The sequence below is a fragment of the Protobothrops mucrosquamatus genome, unplaced genomic scaffold (genome assembly GCF_001527695.2).
Source record: "Protobothrops mucrosquamatus isolate PMUCROS unplaced genomic scaffold, P.Mucros_1.0 scaffold374, whole genome shotgun sequence".
NCBI classification, from domain to species: domain Eukaryota; kingdom Metazoa; phylum Chordata; class Lepidosauria; order Squamata; family Viperidae; genus Protobothrops; species Protobothrops mucrosquamatus.
The window spans coordinates 687,985-705,448 of record NW_015386706.1 but is presented as its reverse complement, the minus strand read 5'-3'; the positions used below and the strand labels follow the sequence as shown (position 1 = coordinate 705,448).

Here is a 17,464-nt window from a genome sequence, read left to right as displayed (position 1 = left end):
ATACTTAAGCTCCTCCAGAAGCAAATGAGGAAAAGAAGTTGCTTGGACGCAATTCTTCTCTTGTTCCTGACGTGGAATTTGTTCTCATCTAGTGGACAAATAGCAGGCAGGCCTGTTTTCCCCTATTTTGCATGTGTGAATCTGTTAATGGCAATAACCTTGGACCCTCCAGAAGAGCAAGGCAAGGAAAGAGGAAGGATCCCAAAGGAGCTTGGTCTCCCGCAATGTCCGTTCCCGGGGAGGGGGTCTGCACTCTTCTCCACCACCTCCAGTCTGGCAGGTGAGACAGGCTTGCCCTTTGGAGCAAATGAGCGCCAGCGCATTATGGTGGCCGAAGCCCATGTTTGTCCACCGGCAGGAGCGAGGGCTTCCTCCTCTTCCGTGGGCTACGCTGAACCTTATGGGGGAAGGTTTGTTTCCACGCTGACCCTCTAAGGCCAGGCCAGGTGGGGTCTGCCCCCTTCAGTGAAATGGAGCTTGAATCTTTTTGGCCCAGCTTGTCAGAAGGTGCAGCTGCAGAGTATCCAACCCTGAAATTACACTAGGTGGGTGCTGTTAAAATTACAATCGTATTCCTGTTTTTCCTATTCTGTGTGTATGTGTGTGCGCACACACACATGTGCAGGTAGCTCATATGGTCAGGTGCAGCCTTGGGTTTTGGTGCTGGGAAAGGGGTAAACTGCTAGGTTTCAAGAGTGAATGCCTAAGACGAGGCGATTGGTCTGGTGGGGGTTCTGGCTAAAGCTGGATCCTTGCAGTGGGGAGACCAGCTTTCAGAGGCAGCTTTTGGTAAAGGAAGGCTGAGTTATTGTAATTTCCCTAGGAGAATGAGCACCGTTCCTTTATATTGACATCGGATGCAGCTGCCAGACTTGCCAGCATAATGGAAGCCCTGGTAATTGCTATAGTAGTTCCTTTTATAGCTCAGACCTCTTGGAATAAATTTAATTACTTGTAGCTAAATCCAGTAAAAGCTCTATTTTCCCAGAGCCTTTGTGGAGTCCAGCAGAGGCTGCCTGTTCATAGAGCAATGGTGCTTCATTTGATTATTTTTTATTATTTTTATCCCGCCTTTATTTTTTTTATAAATAACTCAAGGTGTCAGACATACCTAATGCTTCTTCCTCCTCCTATTTCCTCCACAACAACAACAACCCTGTGTGGTGGGCTGGGCAGAGAAAGGAGGACTGGCCCAAAGTCACCAAGATGGATGTCATGCCCATAGGCAGGACTGGAGCTCACTGACACTTGCCAGACCAGCCCTTGAAGGGCTGCAGATCGATTCTCCTTAGTGTCCGAAAGCAGGGCCAATCTAGCGGGCGGAAGCTTCACACAGAGAGAGATCCAAGCTTGAAATAAGGAAGAATTTCCTGGCGGTGGGAACGATTAAGCAGTGGAGGAGCTGGCCCCTGAGTCGCAAGGCTCCACATTAGTGTAGGTCGGAGAGCAAGGATCTGGGCTCCTTCCCTGCCCTCGGATTAGGTGTTCTGCCCCTCCTCAACCAGGTGTCTGCTTGTGACAGCAGCAACCTGCAGTGGCCGGGTAACATCTGTGCTGGAGAGCTTCTGATCTTGCCAGCCGTACCCCTTTCTGTCAGCTCTGCTCCCTGAATACCGTGTGAAATTAAGCGTCTTTGGATGGTTGCAAGCAGCAATTTGCACATTTCTCTCTTGTAAATTATGCTACATCCATTTATTTGTTTAGCCTGTCTTGACACTTCAGCACAATGCTATAGTTAAGCAGCTTGGTGGTCTGCTAGTCCTCTCTGCCCAAATACCTTCTTCTGGCATAGGGGAGTTGCGAGAGGAGGGAGTTGTCATCTGGAAATCCCCATTCCCCAAAAGTACGGTAGGTAAAAAGACTTATTTGAAAGCCTCAGCAGTGAGTCACAGGGGCTTTTGCCCCAAGAATTGCCTGGAGGGGAGCGGTCCAGGTGGGCTCACTGCTGTGGGTGGACTTCAGCTGAGCTTCCTAGCATCAAAGCAGCCATCCTTGATGGGAAGCAGGGGTGGTCTATAGGAGGGGGGGCTGTTGGAGGACGGCAATGGAGCCCCAAGGCATGAGGCTTCAGCTGCGCTGGCGCAATGGTGAGAGTCTCTTCCCAAGCGCCAGTGCTGCTGCTTCAGGTGCCCCAACTGATCTTTGATCATGTTGTTGCAGGCCTACTTCCGACAGGGTGTTGCCCTCCAGTACCTCGGGCGCCATGCCGATGCTTTGGCAGCATTTGCCTTCGGCTTGGCCCAAGATCCCAAGAGCCTGCAGCTCCTGGTGGGCATGGTGGAAGCTGCCATGAAGTCTCCCATGAGAGGTAAGAGGAGGCTCTTTGGCCTGGGCGGAGGAGGGGAAGAGTTGGAATGCCCTCGAGACACCCTTTTGTTGGATGACCGCTCCCCTGACTTTGGAACATGGGCTGTGCCAATGGGGGATTATGGGATCTGGAGCATAAGTTCCCATCCCAGTGGTGTGAATGGCTTCTGCTTCCTCCTTAGAGTCCCTCGAGCCAACGTACCAGCAGCTGCAGAGGATGAAGCTGGACAAGAGCCCCTTCGTGGTGGTCTCCGTGATTGGACAGGAGCTGCTGACAGCTGGCCATCACGGTGCCTCTGTCGTGGTTCTGGAAGCGGCCTTGAAAATTGGCACCTGCAGCTTGAAACTGAGGGGCTCCGTCTTCTCTGCCCTGAGCAGTGCCTACTGGTCTCTGGGCAATGCCGAGAAAAGCTCGGGCTACATGCAGCAGGACCTGGACGTGGCCAAGACCTTAGGTAAGCCACATGATGTCGTGAGGGTGGGAGGACAGCGCCACTGGGATCTGATGGCTGGTGGCGGGTTTACGTGGGTTCCCCTGTTCCCTAGGAGGCTCAGGTGTCTCTTTGTGCACTGCCACAACGATTGCTTTCTGGGCGCTAGAGAAGTAATGTCCAGGGGCCATCTGCAGCATGGTGCCGGACACTGTGGGCCCGCCAGGACAAGTGAAGGGGCTCGGGTATGAAAGGAAAGGCCACTGGGGATGTAGGTGGGACCCCTTCTTTTTGCCCCAGGCTGCACCAGGGGTGGGGTTTACCTGGCAGCCTCCTGAAGGGGCCTTCCAACTCACCCTTGGCTTTGCTTGCTTCTCCTCCAGGTGACCAGATGGGTGAATGCCGAGCTCATGGCAATCTGGGCTCTGCTTTCTTCTCCAAGGGAAATTACCGGGAGGCCTTGACTAACCACAGACATCAGCTGGTGCTTGCCATGAAGCTCAAGGACAGAGAGGTAGGAGAGGAGAGTGATGCCTACGTGTCTTCCCAGTGACAAAGGGGGGATGCCCAGGAGAGCATCTGGAGCAAGGAGCAGTGGAGCAAATGGGCAAATTAGATGACAAATAGCTTCCACTGAAGTATCTGCTCTGTAAAGCAGCACAATGGGAAGGCAGAGCTAACTCACAACCACAATGAGCCTGAACCAGGAGCAGCATAAACATTTCCGATAGACACGCAAATGACTCAGAGTTACGGGGGAGGAGGATCCCTGTGTGGGAATGCCACGGGCGGTGGGAGAGTCATGCCTGCCTGAGCTTGGAGAGGAAGCGCCCTCTTGCCTATTCCTTCCTCTCTGCCTCAGTTGCTATAGTGGACCAGGTAACTGTACCAGGAAGCTGGCAGTCCTGCCCAAGGAGGGGTCCACGAGAACTGTGTCCTTGTGGGTGACTCTTGGGGACTCTGTAGCTGGGCTCCCAAGATTCAGAATGGTCCTCCCTATCTCCCCTCGAGCAGGTGGCCATCAGGGGCCTGTGTGTCAGTTATCCGGGCATTAGGGTGTGCCTTGAAGTCTGTCAGCACCTTCTGCAGCCCCCTGAGCCCCCTCTTGGCTCTTCCCTGCAGGCCGCCTCCTCTGCCCTCAGCAGCCTTGGCCATGTCTACACTGCCATCGGGGACTACCCCAACGCCTTGGCCAGTCACAAGCAGTGTGTCCTTCTCACCAAGCAAGGCAAAGAGGAGCTCTCTGAAGCTCGGGAACTGGGCAACATGGGGGCCGTCTACATCGCCATGGGTGACTTTGAGAATGCTGTGCAGTGCCACGAGCAGCACCTGAGGATTGCCAAGGCTCTTGGCAACAAGCGGGAGGAGGCCCGGGCCTACAGCAACCTGGGCAGTGCCTACCACTATCACCGCAACTTTGACAAGGCCATGTCTTATCACAACCATGTCCTGGAGCTCGCCCAGGAGCTGGAGGAGAAGCCTATTGAGATGCGAGCGTATGCCGGGCTCGGTCACGCTGCCCGCTGCATGCAGGATCTGGAGCGGGCCAAACAGCATCACGAGGAGCAGCTGCGCATCGCTGAGAGCCTGCAGGATCGAGCTGCAGAGGGCCGTGCCTCTTCCAATCTAGGTGAGAGGATCCCTTCAGAATGACCTTTCCTATGCTACGCCTCTACGGGTCAGGAGCATCTGGGGGCAAGGCCCAATCCATTTGCACATGCTCTGTGATAGTGGGTAAATATCCCAAAGGAGCAGTGCTGCTTTTCTGATGTGCGTATGTGTCCATGTGCAGTCCTGCACTCTGTAAGACCAGAAACCAGGCAAGGTTAGGCGGGCCAAGGAGAACCCCCCCCCCTTCATTCAAGCCCAGGAGACCACATTCCGACTGGCTGTTGCAATGGCTTTGCCTCTTTCCCTGTGCACACAGATGTGATTCCACGGATGCTGGTGAATTTAGTTGTTCGCTTGCCTCCCACTCTGCATCCAGAGGCTGCCTTTATTATCTGCAGAGGCCAAAATTCTCTTGATCTCCTTCGCCCCAGAGAGGAAAATGGAGAGGGGAGGGGGCTGGCTGACCCTCTGCTAGCCGCTAAGAGGCATGCAGGGCAGCCAGCTGCTAGGTCGTTTTACTGGGGATCTGGCTGGGTGGGTGCAGGAGATACCCACCTGGGCTGTGTCTTTTCCTCTTGTGGTGGCGGAGTCCCACTTTCTCAGTTGTCTCCTGGCTGTGCTCGTGTGGGCTCCAGGACAGAGGCAGCCCTTTGCTGTTCCTTGCAGGGATCATCCACCAGATGAAGGGGGACTATGAGATGGCGCTGAAGCTGCACAAAGGGCACCTCTCCATTGCACAGGAGCTAAATGACTACGCAGCCCAGGGGAGGGCCTATGGCAACATGGGCAATGCCTACAATGCCCTGGGCCTGTTTGACCAGGCTGTCAAGTATCACCGTCAGGAGCTGCAGATCTCCATGGAGGTGAACGATCGGGCCTCCCAGGCTTCCACTCATGGCAACCTGGCCGTAGCCTACCAAGCTCTGGGGGCCCACGACCGGGCGCTCCAGCACTACCAGAACCACCTGAACATTGCCCGGGAGCTGCGGGATGTCCAGAGTGAGGCCCGGGCTCTAGGCAACCTGGGGAACTTCCACTGCTCTCGGGGAGAGTTCGCCCAGGCAGCCCCGTACTACGAGCAATACCTGCAACTCTCCCCGGAGCTGCAGGACATGGAGAGTGAAGGTAAAATCTGCCACAACCTAGGCTACGCCCAGTATTGCCTGGGCAACTACCAGGAGGCCGTGAAGTACTACGAGCAAGACCTGGCCCTGGCCAAGGACCTTCATGACAAGCTCAGCCAGGCCAAGGCCTACTGCAACCTGGGCCTGGCCTTCAAGGCCCTGGACCAGTTCTCTAAGGCGGAGGAGTGCCAGAAATACCTGCTGTCCCTCGCCCAGTCCCTCAGTAACCCCCAGGCCAAGTTCCGAGCTCTGGGCAACCTGGGGGACATTGCCGTCTGCAAGAGAGATGTGGGCAGCGCCGTCAGGCTCTATGAGCAGCAGCTGAGCCTCGCCCATCAAGCCGCAGACAGGAAGCTGGAGGCGAGCGCCTACGCGGCCCTGGGCTCAGCCTACCGTCTGCTGCAGAAGTACGACAAGGCGCTGGGCTACCATACGCAGGAGCTGGAGGTGCATCAAGAGCTGGGCGAGATGCTGGGAGAATGCCGGGCACACGGGCACTTGGCGGCGGTTTACATGGCCTTGGGCAAGTACACCATGGCATTCAAAGGTTACCAGGAGCAGTTGGAGGTGGGCCAGAAGCTGAAGGACCCTGGCATCGAAGCCCAGGTCTATGGCAATATGGGCATCACCAAAATGAACATGAACGCCACGGAAGAGGCCATTGGCTTCTTCGAGCAGCAGCTGGCCACCCTGCAGCAGCTGAGCGGGAGTGAGGCGGTGCTGGACAGAGGCCGGGCCTTTGGCAATTTGGGCGACTGCTACGATGCCCTGGGTGACTACGAGGAGGCCATCAAGTATTACGACCAGTATCTCTCCGTGGCCCAGAGCCTCAGCCGCATGCAGGACCAGGCGAAGGCCTATCGGGGCCTAGGCAGCGGGCACAGGTGAGATGAGGGGTTCTCATGATCACAATGGGTGCAGAGGAAGGGGGCAATTTCTTTGGGGAGGGAGATGAGGGATGGTGCAGCCGATCCATTGGTCTTGCTGTGTCCCACTGCTAGGTTTGGCTAGCCCGGGCATGCAGCAAGAGCAAATGTTGCTATGACGGGTGGCTCACTAATGCTGGGGCGGGCGGGGCAAAAGAAGGATAACGGTGGCATTGCTTTCCCATAGGGCGATGGGCAACCTGCAGCAGGCCCTGGTTTGCTTTGAGAAAAGGCTTGTGGTGGCCCATGAGCTTGGAGAAGCCTTTGATAAGGCCCAGGCGTACGGAGAACTGGGCACTCTGCACGGCCAGCTGGGCAACTTCGAACAGGCTATCTCCTGCCTGGAGCGCCAGTTGGGCATTGCTCGGGACATGAAGGACCAGGCCTTGGAGGGCAACGCAGCGTGCGGCTTGGGCAGCGTCTACCAGCAGATGGCAGAATACGACACGGCCCTTCAGTACCACCAGATGGACCTCCAGATCGCAGAGGAAACGAACAATCCGGCTTGCCAAGGCCGGGCCTACGGCAACCTGGGCCTGACCTACGAGTCGCTGGGCACTTACGAGAGAGCCATGGTCTACCAGGAGCAGCACCTCAGCATCGCAGCCCAGATGAACGACCTGGCAGCCAAAACTGCCTCCTACAGCAGCCTGGGCAGGACGCACCACGCTTTGCAGAACTACTCCCAGGCGGTGATGTACCTGCAGGAAGGTCAGTTGGCGTGCTCGAGGCAGGATATGGCTCCCTGGGCAAACGCCTCTCCTTGGACGGGCACATCTCAAAGCCAGGGCAGCCCAGGGGGAGCTCTCCCTTGGTCAGCCTTGGGAGGGCTGGGGAGAGCAAAGCCAGAGTTCTCCTCAGTGGTGGTGATGGGCAAATTGAGCCCCCTTATGGGAGAGGCTGATGAAGAAAGGAAGGGAATCTTGTGCTGCTTGGCGCAAGAGGCTGGTGGGCCCTCAGATTCCCCCCGCCCCTTCCTCCTGCAGGGCTGAGGCTGGCTGAGCAGCTGGGGCGCAGGGAGGATGAAGCCAGGATCCGACACGGCTTGGGCCTTTCGCTTTGGGCGAGTGGAAACTTGGAGGAGGCTCAGCATCAGGTGGGCAGTGGGCACCTGCAGGGACACCCCCTTCACCGCCCTCCTTGGCTGAGCAGCAGAGACTGACCCCCAGGCGTTGCTTCCTCTCACAGCTCTACCGGGCTTCAGCCCTCTTTGAGACCATCCGACACGAAGCGCGGCTGAGCATCGACTATAAGCTCTCACTGTTTGACCTGCAGACCTCTTCCTATCAAGCCCTGCAACGGGTGCTGGTTACGCTGGGTGAGAGAAGGGTGGATTTTGCAGGACAGGAAAAGGCAGTGGTTTGGATGGCGTGACTTCTTTACGTGCGCAGGCTGCTGTGGGTCGGCATTTGGGCAGTCTTGCTTGCGCAGCCGTTGGCTTAAAGGGGGGCAGGAGAGGCAACATCATCTGGTGCCTGAGAAGTGGCTGGTCTGTAGCTCCCCCCCCCTCCCCCAGACCGCAGCTTCCCTCACTTGCCTTTTTCCTCTTCCTCCACACCCTTGAAATGTCATGGCGGGGGGGGGGCTTTTGCAGGCCATCACGATGAGGCGTTGGCAGTGGCCGAAAGAGGTCGGACGAGGGCCTTTGCTGACCTGCTGGTGGAGCGTCAGACTGGGCAGCAGGATTCTGACCCTTACTCCCCTGTGACGGTGGATCACGTCCTGGAGACAGTGAATGGCCAGCGGGGACTGGTCCTCTACTTCTCGCTGGCAGCGGGATACCTGTACAGCTGGCTCTTGGCTCCTGGGACAGGTAGAGTCGGGGGCTGGGAGCACACTCCTCCTGCGAGGGGGCCGTGCTGCTCGCGCCCTCCAGCTCCTCCAGTGGCTGAGTCTGCTGCTTCTTCCGTGCCCCCCGGGTGGGTGGGGGAGTGTGTCTCTCTGATCATATTCTGTTCTCTCGGATGTTTTGTCTGGCAACATTTGCTGCTCTGGGAAGCTTGTTGGGATTCTGCCTATGGAGTCTCCCTGCAGTCAGCCTGTTCTCTGCTTTTAGGGATCCTGAAGTTCCATGAATGCTACCTGGGCGAGGGCCCAGCTGGGCACTCGGGGGACTTGCAAGACAGGAGCTCAGGCCTGCATACACTCGCCAGCTCAGCACTAGAGCAGCTCGGCTCCAGCGTACGAGAAGCCCTGGGAGTGGGCCCCCATTTTGTGAGGCAAGTGCCTATCCCTGCAGGTGCGCGTGGGGCAGGAGTGGGATTCCTGTCACAGATGGACAGCACCTGCCCTCCCCCAACCTAGGGCTAAGCCAGAGGTGGGAAGAAGTCGGCTTCCTTGGCTCAGAGGATGTTTGAGCAGCAGAGGAGATGCCAGGCACTGGGCAGAGGGTGAGACTTAGAGGCAGCTGATGAATTGAAGCCTGTCCATTCAGCCCAACACTTGTCGGTCAGAGCAGAGGCTGGTCAGTGGGCAGCATTTGATGCACTTCCGCCAGGCTCTGTCTGCTCACTTCCATTTGGGTTGGGAGCAAGGTTGCCTCCTCCACCATCCTGGTTGGGGCTCCAGGCTGCCCCTGAAGCCCCGCTCAAAGGACAGGCCTGGAGGAACAGTTGTAGCATGAAACTGCTTCCAATGGACTAGAAGCAGATTCTGAATGAGAAGCGTCTCATTCAGACAGGGAAGATTCCTGCCCCAGAGCACTGGCAGGGAGACCCAGATGGCTGATGCCCCCGCTCGGTCTCAGCAGGGTGCCCCCATCCTGGGAGGGAGAGTCTGGATGAGGCTCTCGGGAGCATCTTCCTGCTGTCTTCATGGAACCTTAACGGGGAAGAGCATAGTTTGGCAGTGACCGCTTTGGGCTTTCCGACCGCCTGGCCTATTTTTGACTTATCATGGCAGAGACAGGATGCTATACAGCCCCCTCCCCATGGCTGGTCCTGCGTGACCGCCTGGCTTCCCCCGGGGTCTCTTGCCTTTGCCAGCAGTGAGACCGAGAGCGAAGCAGGAGACGTGATGGACCAGCCGCCAGAGGAGATGAGTGGCAAGCTGAACTCTTCCAATGATCCCACTGGCTTCCTGAGGATGGTGAGCAGGAACAACCTCTTCAACAGGTGAGCTCCATGTGGCCGAACGTTGTCTGTGTCACAGGGGCTGTGGGGGCCCTAAATGAGTAGGGAGGGGAGGGCCACAAGGTAAGAGCTGGTTCCCCTGAGCCATATGGACCTTGCAGAAGTCTCATCGGGGAACTGTGGGTCTTCTCTGAGGCTCTTCCCCCAACACTTTGGGGGAGGATGGGCAAAGTGTGATGCCTGCAGGAAAGAGGGAAGGTGCCCAGCTCCTGCAATGGGAGGGCCATGGGCTGGGGGGGACCCTTAGGAAAGGCTCCTCTCTAATCAGGATGGAGATCGTGGGGTATCCAGAAAGGTATTGGTGGAAAGACAGCTAGCCGATAGCGGCAGGGGAGATGGGAAGTGGGGAGGGCGGGAAGGACATCAAGGATGGGGCAGCCTCTGTTCACGTCAGACTCAGAACAATCGCCAACGCTCCAAGGAGGCCACAGTGTTGGGACTGCTGAGGGCATCAGTGCTCCCCCGAGCAAACCTGATGGCCCACCTTATTAGCTGAATAAATCTGCTGGAATCTGATGGAGGGCAGGGAGGTGGATTTCATCCCAGGCTTTGGCATCTTGACTTTCAGAACCAGAGCTGGAGGCCGATTGTTGGGGGGACAAGGAGGGGCTGGCACCTGCACATAAAGCAAGCCCCAACGGGGATGGGTGGGGCTGCCTGAGGTGCTCTCCAAATGAATGGACTGCTGGATCTGTGACTTCAGGCAGGCCGGGCTTTTTCCTGCTCAGCTTTCCATCCCCCTCTCATGCCTTCTGTCTCCACAGGAGCTGCCAGAGCACCGGCAGCCTTTTTGCTGGCCCTGCGTCCTCCGCAGCAAAGGAGGAGGGCCTCGCCTCCTCCCTACCTCGATGGCCTGACTCCTCCAGCAACTCGCCCCTCCGGGTCCTCTATGACATGCTGATTGGACCGCTGGAAGGGGTGAGCTGGGGCCCAGATGGTGAATGGACCCTGCGGAGCTTGGGGTTTTCCCATGGGGAGCAGCCAGTCAGGCAGGCCTGGGAAGAGCAACCCACCGCTGGGGCTAAGGAGGAGGAAGAGCTGCAGAAGCAGGGAGGGCTTCTTCAGGAAGGAGCAACTTTGGGGCTGAGGCTTCCATCTTGTGCCCTGAAACTCCTCGAGTCCTTCCCCAACCACTTGCGCTTGGCTGGGGAAAGCTGTCTCCTCCTGGGCTGACAAAGGAGGCGCTTTTGGGGCTGCTGCAGCACTCGTGGCAGCTTGGATCCACCGTGCCACTCCTGTTCCGCCTCACAGGGAGGGAGGCCCCTTGATAGCCATAGGAAGCACAGGGTGAGGGTTTGGGGATCAGCCCCAATGAAGAGTAAAAGCACCTGGTGGCTCAAATGCAGTTGTGCCAGGGTTTTTCCTGACCAGAGACCCAGGGATGCTCACACAGCTTCTTTCTCCCTTCACAGGGTCTGATGCACTCCAGTGGCCCAGTGGGGCGTCACCGGCAGCTGGTCCTTGTCCTGGAGGGAGAGCTGTACCTCATCCCATTCGCTCTTCTCAAGGGCAGCTCGTCCAACGAGTACCTATATGAGCGCTTTAGCCTTATTGCCGTGCCCTCCATCCAAGCCCTGAGTGCCAGTGCCAAGGTGGGCAGCGTGGGCCTTGTGCCTCCAGGGTGACAGCCAGGAATATCTCATTCCGATACAGGCTCCCTTGGTTCTTCTGCCTCTCTTTGGGAATTCTGCCCCAGAACCCTCTGCCTCCAGCAAGGTTGGGCTGCCCAGCAGCCACTGCTCCCAAGGGGGAGCCAAAGCACCGAGCGGTGGCCCTTCCTTTGCTCCTCCCTCCTCTGATGGCTCTCTGGATGCTGGGCTTGCCTGCGTCCGTTTCTTACCCTGCTGGAAAGATGGGGCTTCCAAACAGGGCATGTCCTCGAACCTGGGCACAGAACTCAGGAGAGGCAGAGGTAGAATGGATAAATGTTGCTTCCTTCCAAGGGGCAAAAGTTCAGTTCTTTGGAGGGTGGCTACATATCACCGGGGGATTCTCATAGCAGTGGCTGGTAGGTAAGGATAGAAGTGGTATTGCTGTCAATGTTGTTGCTCTTCCCACTAAAGTTGAGGGTTCTCTTCCAGGGCCAGGCCAAGAAGAACGCCTCAGGATATGGCAGCTCCTCTTCCATGGCTGCTGTCATTGGCAACCCAAAGCTGCCGCCCTCTGTGATGGACCGCTGGCTGTGGGGGCCCATGCCCTCTGCGGAAGAAGAGGCCTATGCAGTGTCAGAACTGCTTGGCTGCCAGGCACTGGTGGGTAGTGCAGCTACCAAGGAGACGGTGATGAGTGCCCTGGCACAGGCTGAATGTGTGCATTTTGCTACGCACATCTCTTGGAAGCTGGCTGCCCTGATTCTGACGCCTAGTGCCGAGAGCATAACCTCTGGTTGCAAGGGGTCCTTTGGAAACTCTTACACAATCCCAGAGTCTTTGCGCATGCAGGATGACGCGAGTGATGTGGAGAGCATCTCAGACTGTCCACCGCTGCAGGAGTTTTTGCTCACAGCAGCTGACGTGCTGGAACTTCGCTTGCCAGTCAAGCTGGTGGTCCTGGGTTCCTACCAAGAATCCAACAGCAAGGTCACAGCAGATGGGCTGATTGGGCTGACACGGGCCTTCCTAGCTGCCGGTGCCCTCTGTGTCCTCGTCTCCTTATGGCCAGTCCCAGTGGCAGCATCCAAGATATTTGTGCACACCTTCTACTCTGCCCTGCTGAATGGGCTGAAGGCCAGCGCTGCCCTCGGGGAGGCGATGAAGAGGCTGCAGAGTAGCACACTGTTTTCCCACCCCTCCAACTGGGCAGGTGAGGAAGGGCTAATAAGTTGTTGACTACCTGTGGAGAGCCAGTCACAGTCCTGTGGGGAAGGCATTGTCCCCTGGGGGCTTAGGAGTCGGGTGGGGGGGGAGAGAGGCTGGTTGCCATGAACAGCAGTGACTTCATGTGCCTAAAAATGCTGCCTTGTTCTGCTACGAGGTGACTCGGAGTGAGAAGAGGTGCAACAAAGATATTCAGAAATGTGAAGCTGTGCAGAGATTGAGAGCAACCAAGCAGAACAGGCAGAGCTCATGGCCCGGTGAGGCCTTTGCCTGTGTCCAAGACCGTGTGCCCCAAAACTCCTGTTTCTGCTCCTTAGGCTTTGTGCTGATCGGCAGCGACGTGAAACTCAACAGTCCTTCTTCCCTGGTTGGGCAAGCCTTGACTGACATCCTCCAGCACCCAGAACGAGCACGAGATGCTTTGCGGGTCCTGCTGCATCTGGTGAGAGGATCAGGGAGCATCAGGCACTCTGTTGCCTCAGGCCACTGGAGTGCCCTGGAAGTGCCTCTTGTGTGCCCAGGCAGCTCAACCCCTCACCTCCCTCTTAGGTGGAGAAGTCCTTGCAGCGCATCCACAGTGGGCAGCACAACTCCATGTACACCTCTCAGCAGAGCGTCGAGAATAAAGTTGGTGGCATCCCTGGCTGGCAGGCCCTGTTGACAGCAGTGGGCTTCCGGCTGGATCCTCCAGCCAGTGGGCTTCCAGCCGCTGTCTTCTTCCCCACAGCGGACCCCGGGGATCGACTGCAGCAGTGCAGCAGCACCATCCAGTCTTTGCTTGGTGAGTAAACATTGGGCCTCTTGAGGTAACCTTGGCACCCTGGGGTGCGGCGAGTCCTTCAAGTTCTGCCTACCCCTTGCAGGTTTACCAAATGCTGCCCTGCAGGCCCTCTGCAAGCTGATCACCGCCTCTGAAACAGGAGAGCAGCTGATTAGCCAGGCAAGTACCGGCCTGCCTTCATGGCAGTGGGGCTGGTTGCCTCTGGAGGTCTCAGCTCCAGGTATGGCACCTGAGCAAACGCTTCGTTCTCCCCCTCTTGCTGCTCTGAAGCACCATTGAGCTGCTGCCCTGCATTCCAGCCTAGCTCTAAACATTCTCTTTCTCTCTTTTTCCACCCCCCTCCTGCCCGCCTGCCTGCCTGCCCTTTCTACTCCCCAAAGGCTGTTAAAAATATGGTGGGAATGGTGAGTACAGGATCCCCCCTTGGGCTGACAAGAGGAGAGGGGCAGGGGGCAATGATCCCCCTTCCCTGCTTGAGCAGAGGGGCGGGGCTGGCTGGCTGGGGCTTCCTCCTTTCTTCCTTGTGACGTCTGCTGTGATTCCTGTTTTGCTTTTGCACCCCCTTTTCTACCCTGGTATTTTCCTGGGGCAACCCTTGGGAGGAGGTTGGAGCAGAAGGATGGGCTGGGACCAACTGACTGGCAACTCCTCCTCCTCAGCTCCATCAGGTTCTAGTGCAGCTCCAGGTTGGAGAGAAGGAGCAAGATTTCGCACTGGCCCCGATTCAGGTCTCCATCAGTGTTCAACTTTGGCGGTTGCCTGGTTGCCATGAGTTCCTGGCAGCTCTTGGTAGGCAAATGTCTCTGGAAAGATGGGGAATTCTATGGGGAGCAGGGTTGGTCTCTCTTCTTGTGCTCCCCAAGAGGCCTCCACAGCCTCTGGGTTGGAGACAGGCAGAGGGTCTGAGTTGAGGGGGGAAAAAATCTGAGAATCCTGCAGGGGGCTCATCAGGCTGTGCTTTGCTGCTTGCAGGATTTGATCTGTGCGAGGTAGGGCAGGAAGAAGTGATTCTGAAGACGGGCAAGCAGGCCAGCCGCCGGACAATGCATTTTGCACTCCAAACTCTGCTGGCTCTTTTTGGTGAGGCTCTTTCTGGGGAGACGGGGGGGCATGGAGGCCTTGGGGGGAGAGCAGCTTATTTTCAGAGCTCCTGGGCTGGGGGGAGTCACTAGGACAGAACAATGGCAGAGCCACGGTCTGCCCATGTCCCTTGGCTGTTCCTGGGCTTCTGACTTCCACAAGCAGCACAACATACTGGTGTAGGCTTTCACAGCTGGCATCTGAAAATCTGCAACCATGGTCACCAAAACTGAAGCCCAATGCTGCCCAGGGCAACTGTACTTTGGTGCACAAGAGTAGATGATGCCAGTCACAGAGAGGGGGAAAGCGTAAGAAAAGTGAGGTTCTAGTGAAGAACCATCTGAGGGGGCAGCCTTGGAGTGTGTGTGAAGCCCAAACACCTTGACTTTCATGGGCCCTCACCTCTCCACCTGGTTGTGCCAAGTTCTTGTAAATGGGAGGACCCCCAAACCTGAGTTCCCCAAGTGTGCTGTTTTAGAATTAATTTGCTGTCCCATTCCTCTCTTTAGATTCCACAGAACTTCCCAAACGTCTGAGCTTGGACAGCTCCTCCTCGCTTGAATCACTGGCCTCGGCCCAATCCATCTCCAATCCCGGGCCGCTCCTTGGCCACAATCCCCCCTTCTCTCCTACGGGCCCTGACAGCCTGGCCTCTGACGCCATCTCCGTCTACAGCCTGAGCTCCATTGCTTCTTCCATTAGCTTCGTCTCCAAGCCTGAGAGCATGTTTGAGGTAGGCGGCTCCAGGGGGCACCAAGATGCCGAGAGGCCTAAGGCCCTTTATCCCCAAAGGGTCTCCTTGCCCCAGAGTCATTTCTCAGCACAGGCCAGAGCTGGTTCCAGCAAAGATGAAGAGGAGTACGAGGGGTTCTCCATAGTCAGCAATGAGCCTCTGGCAGGATACCAGGAGAGCCCAGGGATGTTTTCCACAGACCACAGCCGTCCTCAGACTGGAGAGGTCAGGAGCTCTGTTAACTTCAAGCGTAGCCTCAGTTCCCCAAACTCCCCAGGTAAAATGGCACTCGTTCGCAGCCCAAACTCCCCTTTCCAGAAGGTTGGGAAACGAGTGGGTTCAGATGCAGCTGAATCAGACCATTCCAGTAGCGAAACAGATAGCACTATCAAATCCTCCCAAGAGGAAGGGAATGGCTCAGAGCTGGATCCTCAGGAGCTGGCCCAGAAGATCCTGCAGGAAACGCAGAGTCACCTCCTCGCCGTGGAGCACCTCCAGTGTGGCGGCAGCCATCGCTGTCCCCACCAACTTGGCCGAAGCAGCAGCCTGGATGATGGGACTGCCTCGCCCTCCAGGGTCACCACCTTCCGGTCATCAGAGACCAGTGCCTTTAGCAGGCCACTGTGCTCCAGCATCAAAAGTCGGCCTTCTCCTACCCCAGTGAGGCCTGAGCTCCTCCTCAAGAGTTCCTCCCTGCGAACATCCAGCTCTGGACAAAACAGTCCTTCTCCCTCTGAGACGCCCACCAAGGAAAGTGCCAGGCAGCCCTCCCCCAGCCTGGACTCTTGTGGGCCTGTGGCAGATCAGCCAGTCTTCAGGTTGAAGTATCCCAGCTCTCCCTACAGTGCCCATATATCCAGGTCGCCACAAAATATCTCCCCGAGCTCAGGGCATCGATCCCCAGCAGATAGCACTCCCTCCCCAGCCCTTTCCTACTCCTCTGCCAGCTCGGCCCGTTCCAGCCCCGCCAACCCGCCTGCCCTAGACAAGCTCAAGATGGCGGCCATCGATGGAAAAGTGCAGGCCATTCACAATCTGAAGATGTTCTGGCAAAATGTCCCACAGCAACCTTCTGGCCCCATGAGGAGCCCCCATGGCTCTTCTGGGAAGGCCTCCAAGCGAGATGTGCTGAGCCTGCTGAATCTGTCTCCCCGGCGTAGCAAAGAGGAAGCCACCGACAAACTGGAGCTGAAGGACTTGTCTGCTCCTTGTGCTCTTTTGCAGAACTCTCCCAACGGGCGTAGACCTCCAGCTGACTCCAGCAGCGCTCTGGAGTCGAGCTACCCCATACGGCTACCTTCTGGCAACGGCTACAAGTTTTTGTCACCAGGAAGGTTCTTCCCTTCGTCAAAGTGCTGAATCTCAAGCGGCTCACTTGTTTGTTTACCTGGGTGGAGTTTCTGGGCCTTTTTTTTCCCTGTTCAGTGGCTTGAAAGATACAGTACAATAGGAAGCAGGTTGGGGAACTGGAGCCCAGCAAGATGGATTTGAGCAGAGGCTGGGCCTATGGATCTTGCTTAGTGTCAGACAGCTGTTCGTGGTCTTCTCAGTCGCCACTCAGTGGTGCTGGGCAGGGGAGGAGCAGCAATTCTACTAGGCAGCATACACAATTTTTTGTGTTGAAATACAAGCCATTTTGTCAGTGCTTCCAGGAAGGGTTGGGAGTTTGAGAAGGCTTCACACGACAGCCGGTTGAGAAGCAAAGCAAGGTTACACAGAGAAGGACACGGAAAAGGACACGGCTGCTTCTATCCCCAGGATCAACCCAGAGGCTCTCCTGGCTGGGCCAGGCAGACCTCCAAGTGTGGCAGCACCAGAACCCGCGGCAGGTTCCGCAAGGTGCCCATCTCCAAGTGACTCTGGGAACCCGCTCGAGGCCGGGGCTGACGGCCCGAAGCGGAAAGCTGCTGCCCCGGAGGCGCCTCTCCTTCTCCCAGCCTCCCCTGCGCTGTCTGCCATAAGCCCCTCGGTCTCTTCCCGTTTAAATTGTGTGTCCTGTGAAGGGGGAGGGCGGAGAGTGGGCATCCTTCGGCCCCACGGCTGGACCTTCCCTTCGTTTGCATGCAGCCGGGCACCGAGCGCGCCTGGGGCGGTGGGTGCGGCGGCCCCTCCCCAGCATAAAACAGCCCCCCCGCCCAAACGCTTGGTTTGGGGAGGCGCCTCCTTTCTGGGCTGGAGGCGCGCCGGGAGCCCGTGGTTTCCCGTCCCGGGGCCGGAGAGGAAAAGAGCGCCGCGGCCTGAAGCTGCCACGTTGGCTGCCGGAGCCGCGCCGGGAGCCCAGGGCCGGTGCCTGCGGGCCCCTCGACCCCTATGCAAAGCCGCCACTCCGGGCGGCCAGAGGCGGGAGCCTCCACAATGGTGCTTCGAAGGCGGCCCGCTCCGCTTCCTCTCCCCCCCCCCACGTACGTCCTCACCGGAAGGGAGGGGACGCCGCCATTCGGCCGTGTTTAGCCGGACTGGCATTTTTTTGTAGCCGCGCCTCCGTTTCCGGGCGGCGTTACACGTTTTGTATTCTGAGTCCGCC

General features: G+C 57.4%; 1 protein-coding gene across 1 annotated transcript in view; it reads left to right on the top strand.

Annotated features, from left to right (window-relative positions):
* Positions 1-16,353, top strand: part of TTC28 (tetratricopeptide repeat domain 28) — a 29,216-nt gene extending 12,863 nt beyond the window's left edge. Inside the window, exons 3-23 of the mRNA XM_029284104.1 lie at positions 2,161-2,308; positions 2,490-2,762; positions 3,122-3,252; positions 3,861-4,368; positions 5,016-6,357; positions 6,587-7,110; positions 7,386-7,495; positions 7,588-7,717; positions 7,994-8,212; positions 8,456-8,619; positions 9,373-9,512; positions 10,295-10,448; positions 10,943-11,122; positions 11,612-12,332; positions 12,664-12,788; positions 12,896-13,127; positions 13,210-13,286; positions 13,508-13,531; positions 13,787-13,916; positions 14,100-14,207; positions 14,717-16,353. Coding sequence (XP_029139937.1) covers positions 2,161-2,308; positions 2,490-2,762; positions 3,122-3,252; positions 3,861-4,368; positions 5,016-6,357; positions 6,587-7,110; positions 7,386-7,495; positions 7,588-7,717; positions 7,994-8,212; positions 8,456-8,619; positions 9,373-9,512; positions 10,295-10,448; positions 10,943-11,122; positions 11,612-12,332; positions 12,664-12,788; positions 12,896-13,127; positions 13,210-13,286; positions 13,508-13,531; positions 13,787-13,916; positions 14,100-14,207; positions 14,717-16,299 — 7,023 coding nt within the window. The 3' untranslated portion in view covers positions 16,300-16,353. The remainder of the gene's footprint in view (positions 1-2,160; positions 2,309-2,489; positions 2,763-3,121; positions 3,253-3,860; positions 4,369-5,015; positions 6,358-6,586; positions 7,111-7,385; positions 7,496-7,587; positions 7,718-7,993; positions 8,213-8,455; positions 8,620-9,372; positions 9,513-10,294; positions 10,449-10,942; positions 11,123-11,611; positions 12,333-12,663; positions 12,789-12,895; positions 13,128-13,209; positions 13,287-13,507; positions 13,532-13,786; positions 13,917-14,099; positions 14,208-14,716) is intronic.
* Positions 16,354-17,464: the final 1,111 nt, after the last annotated feature.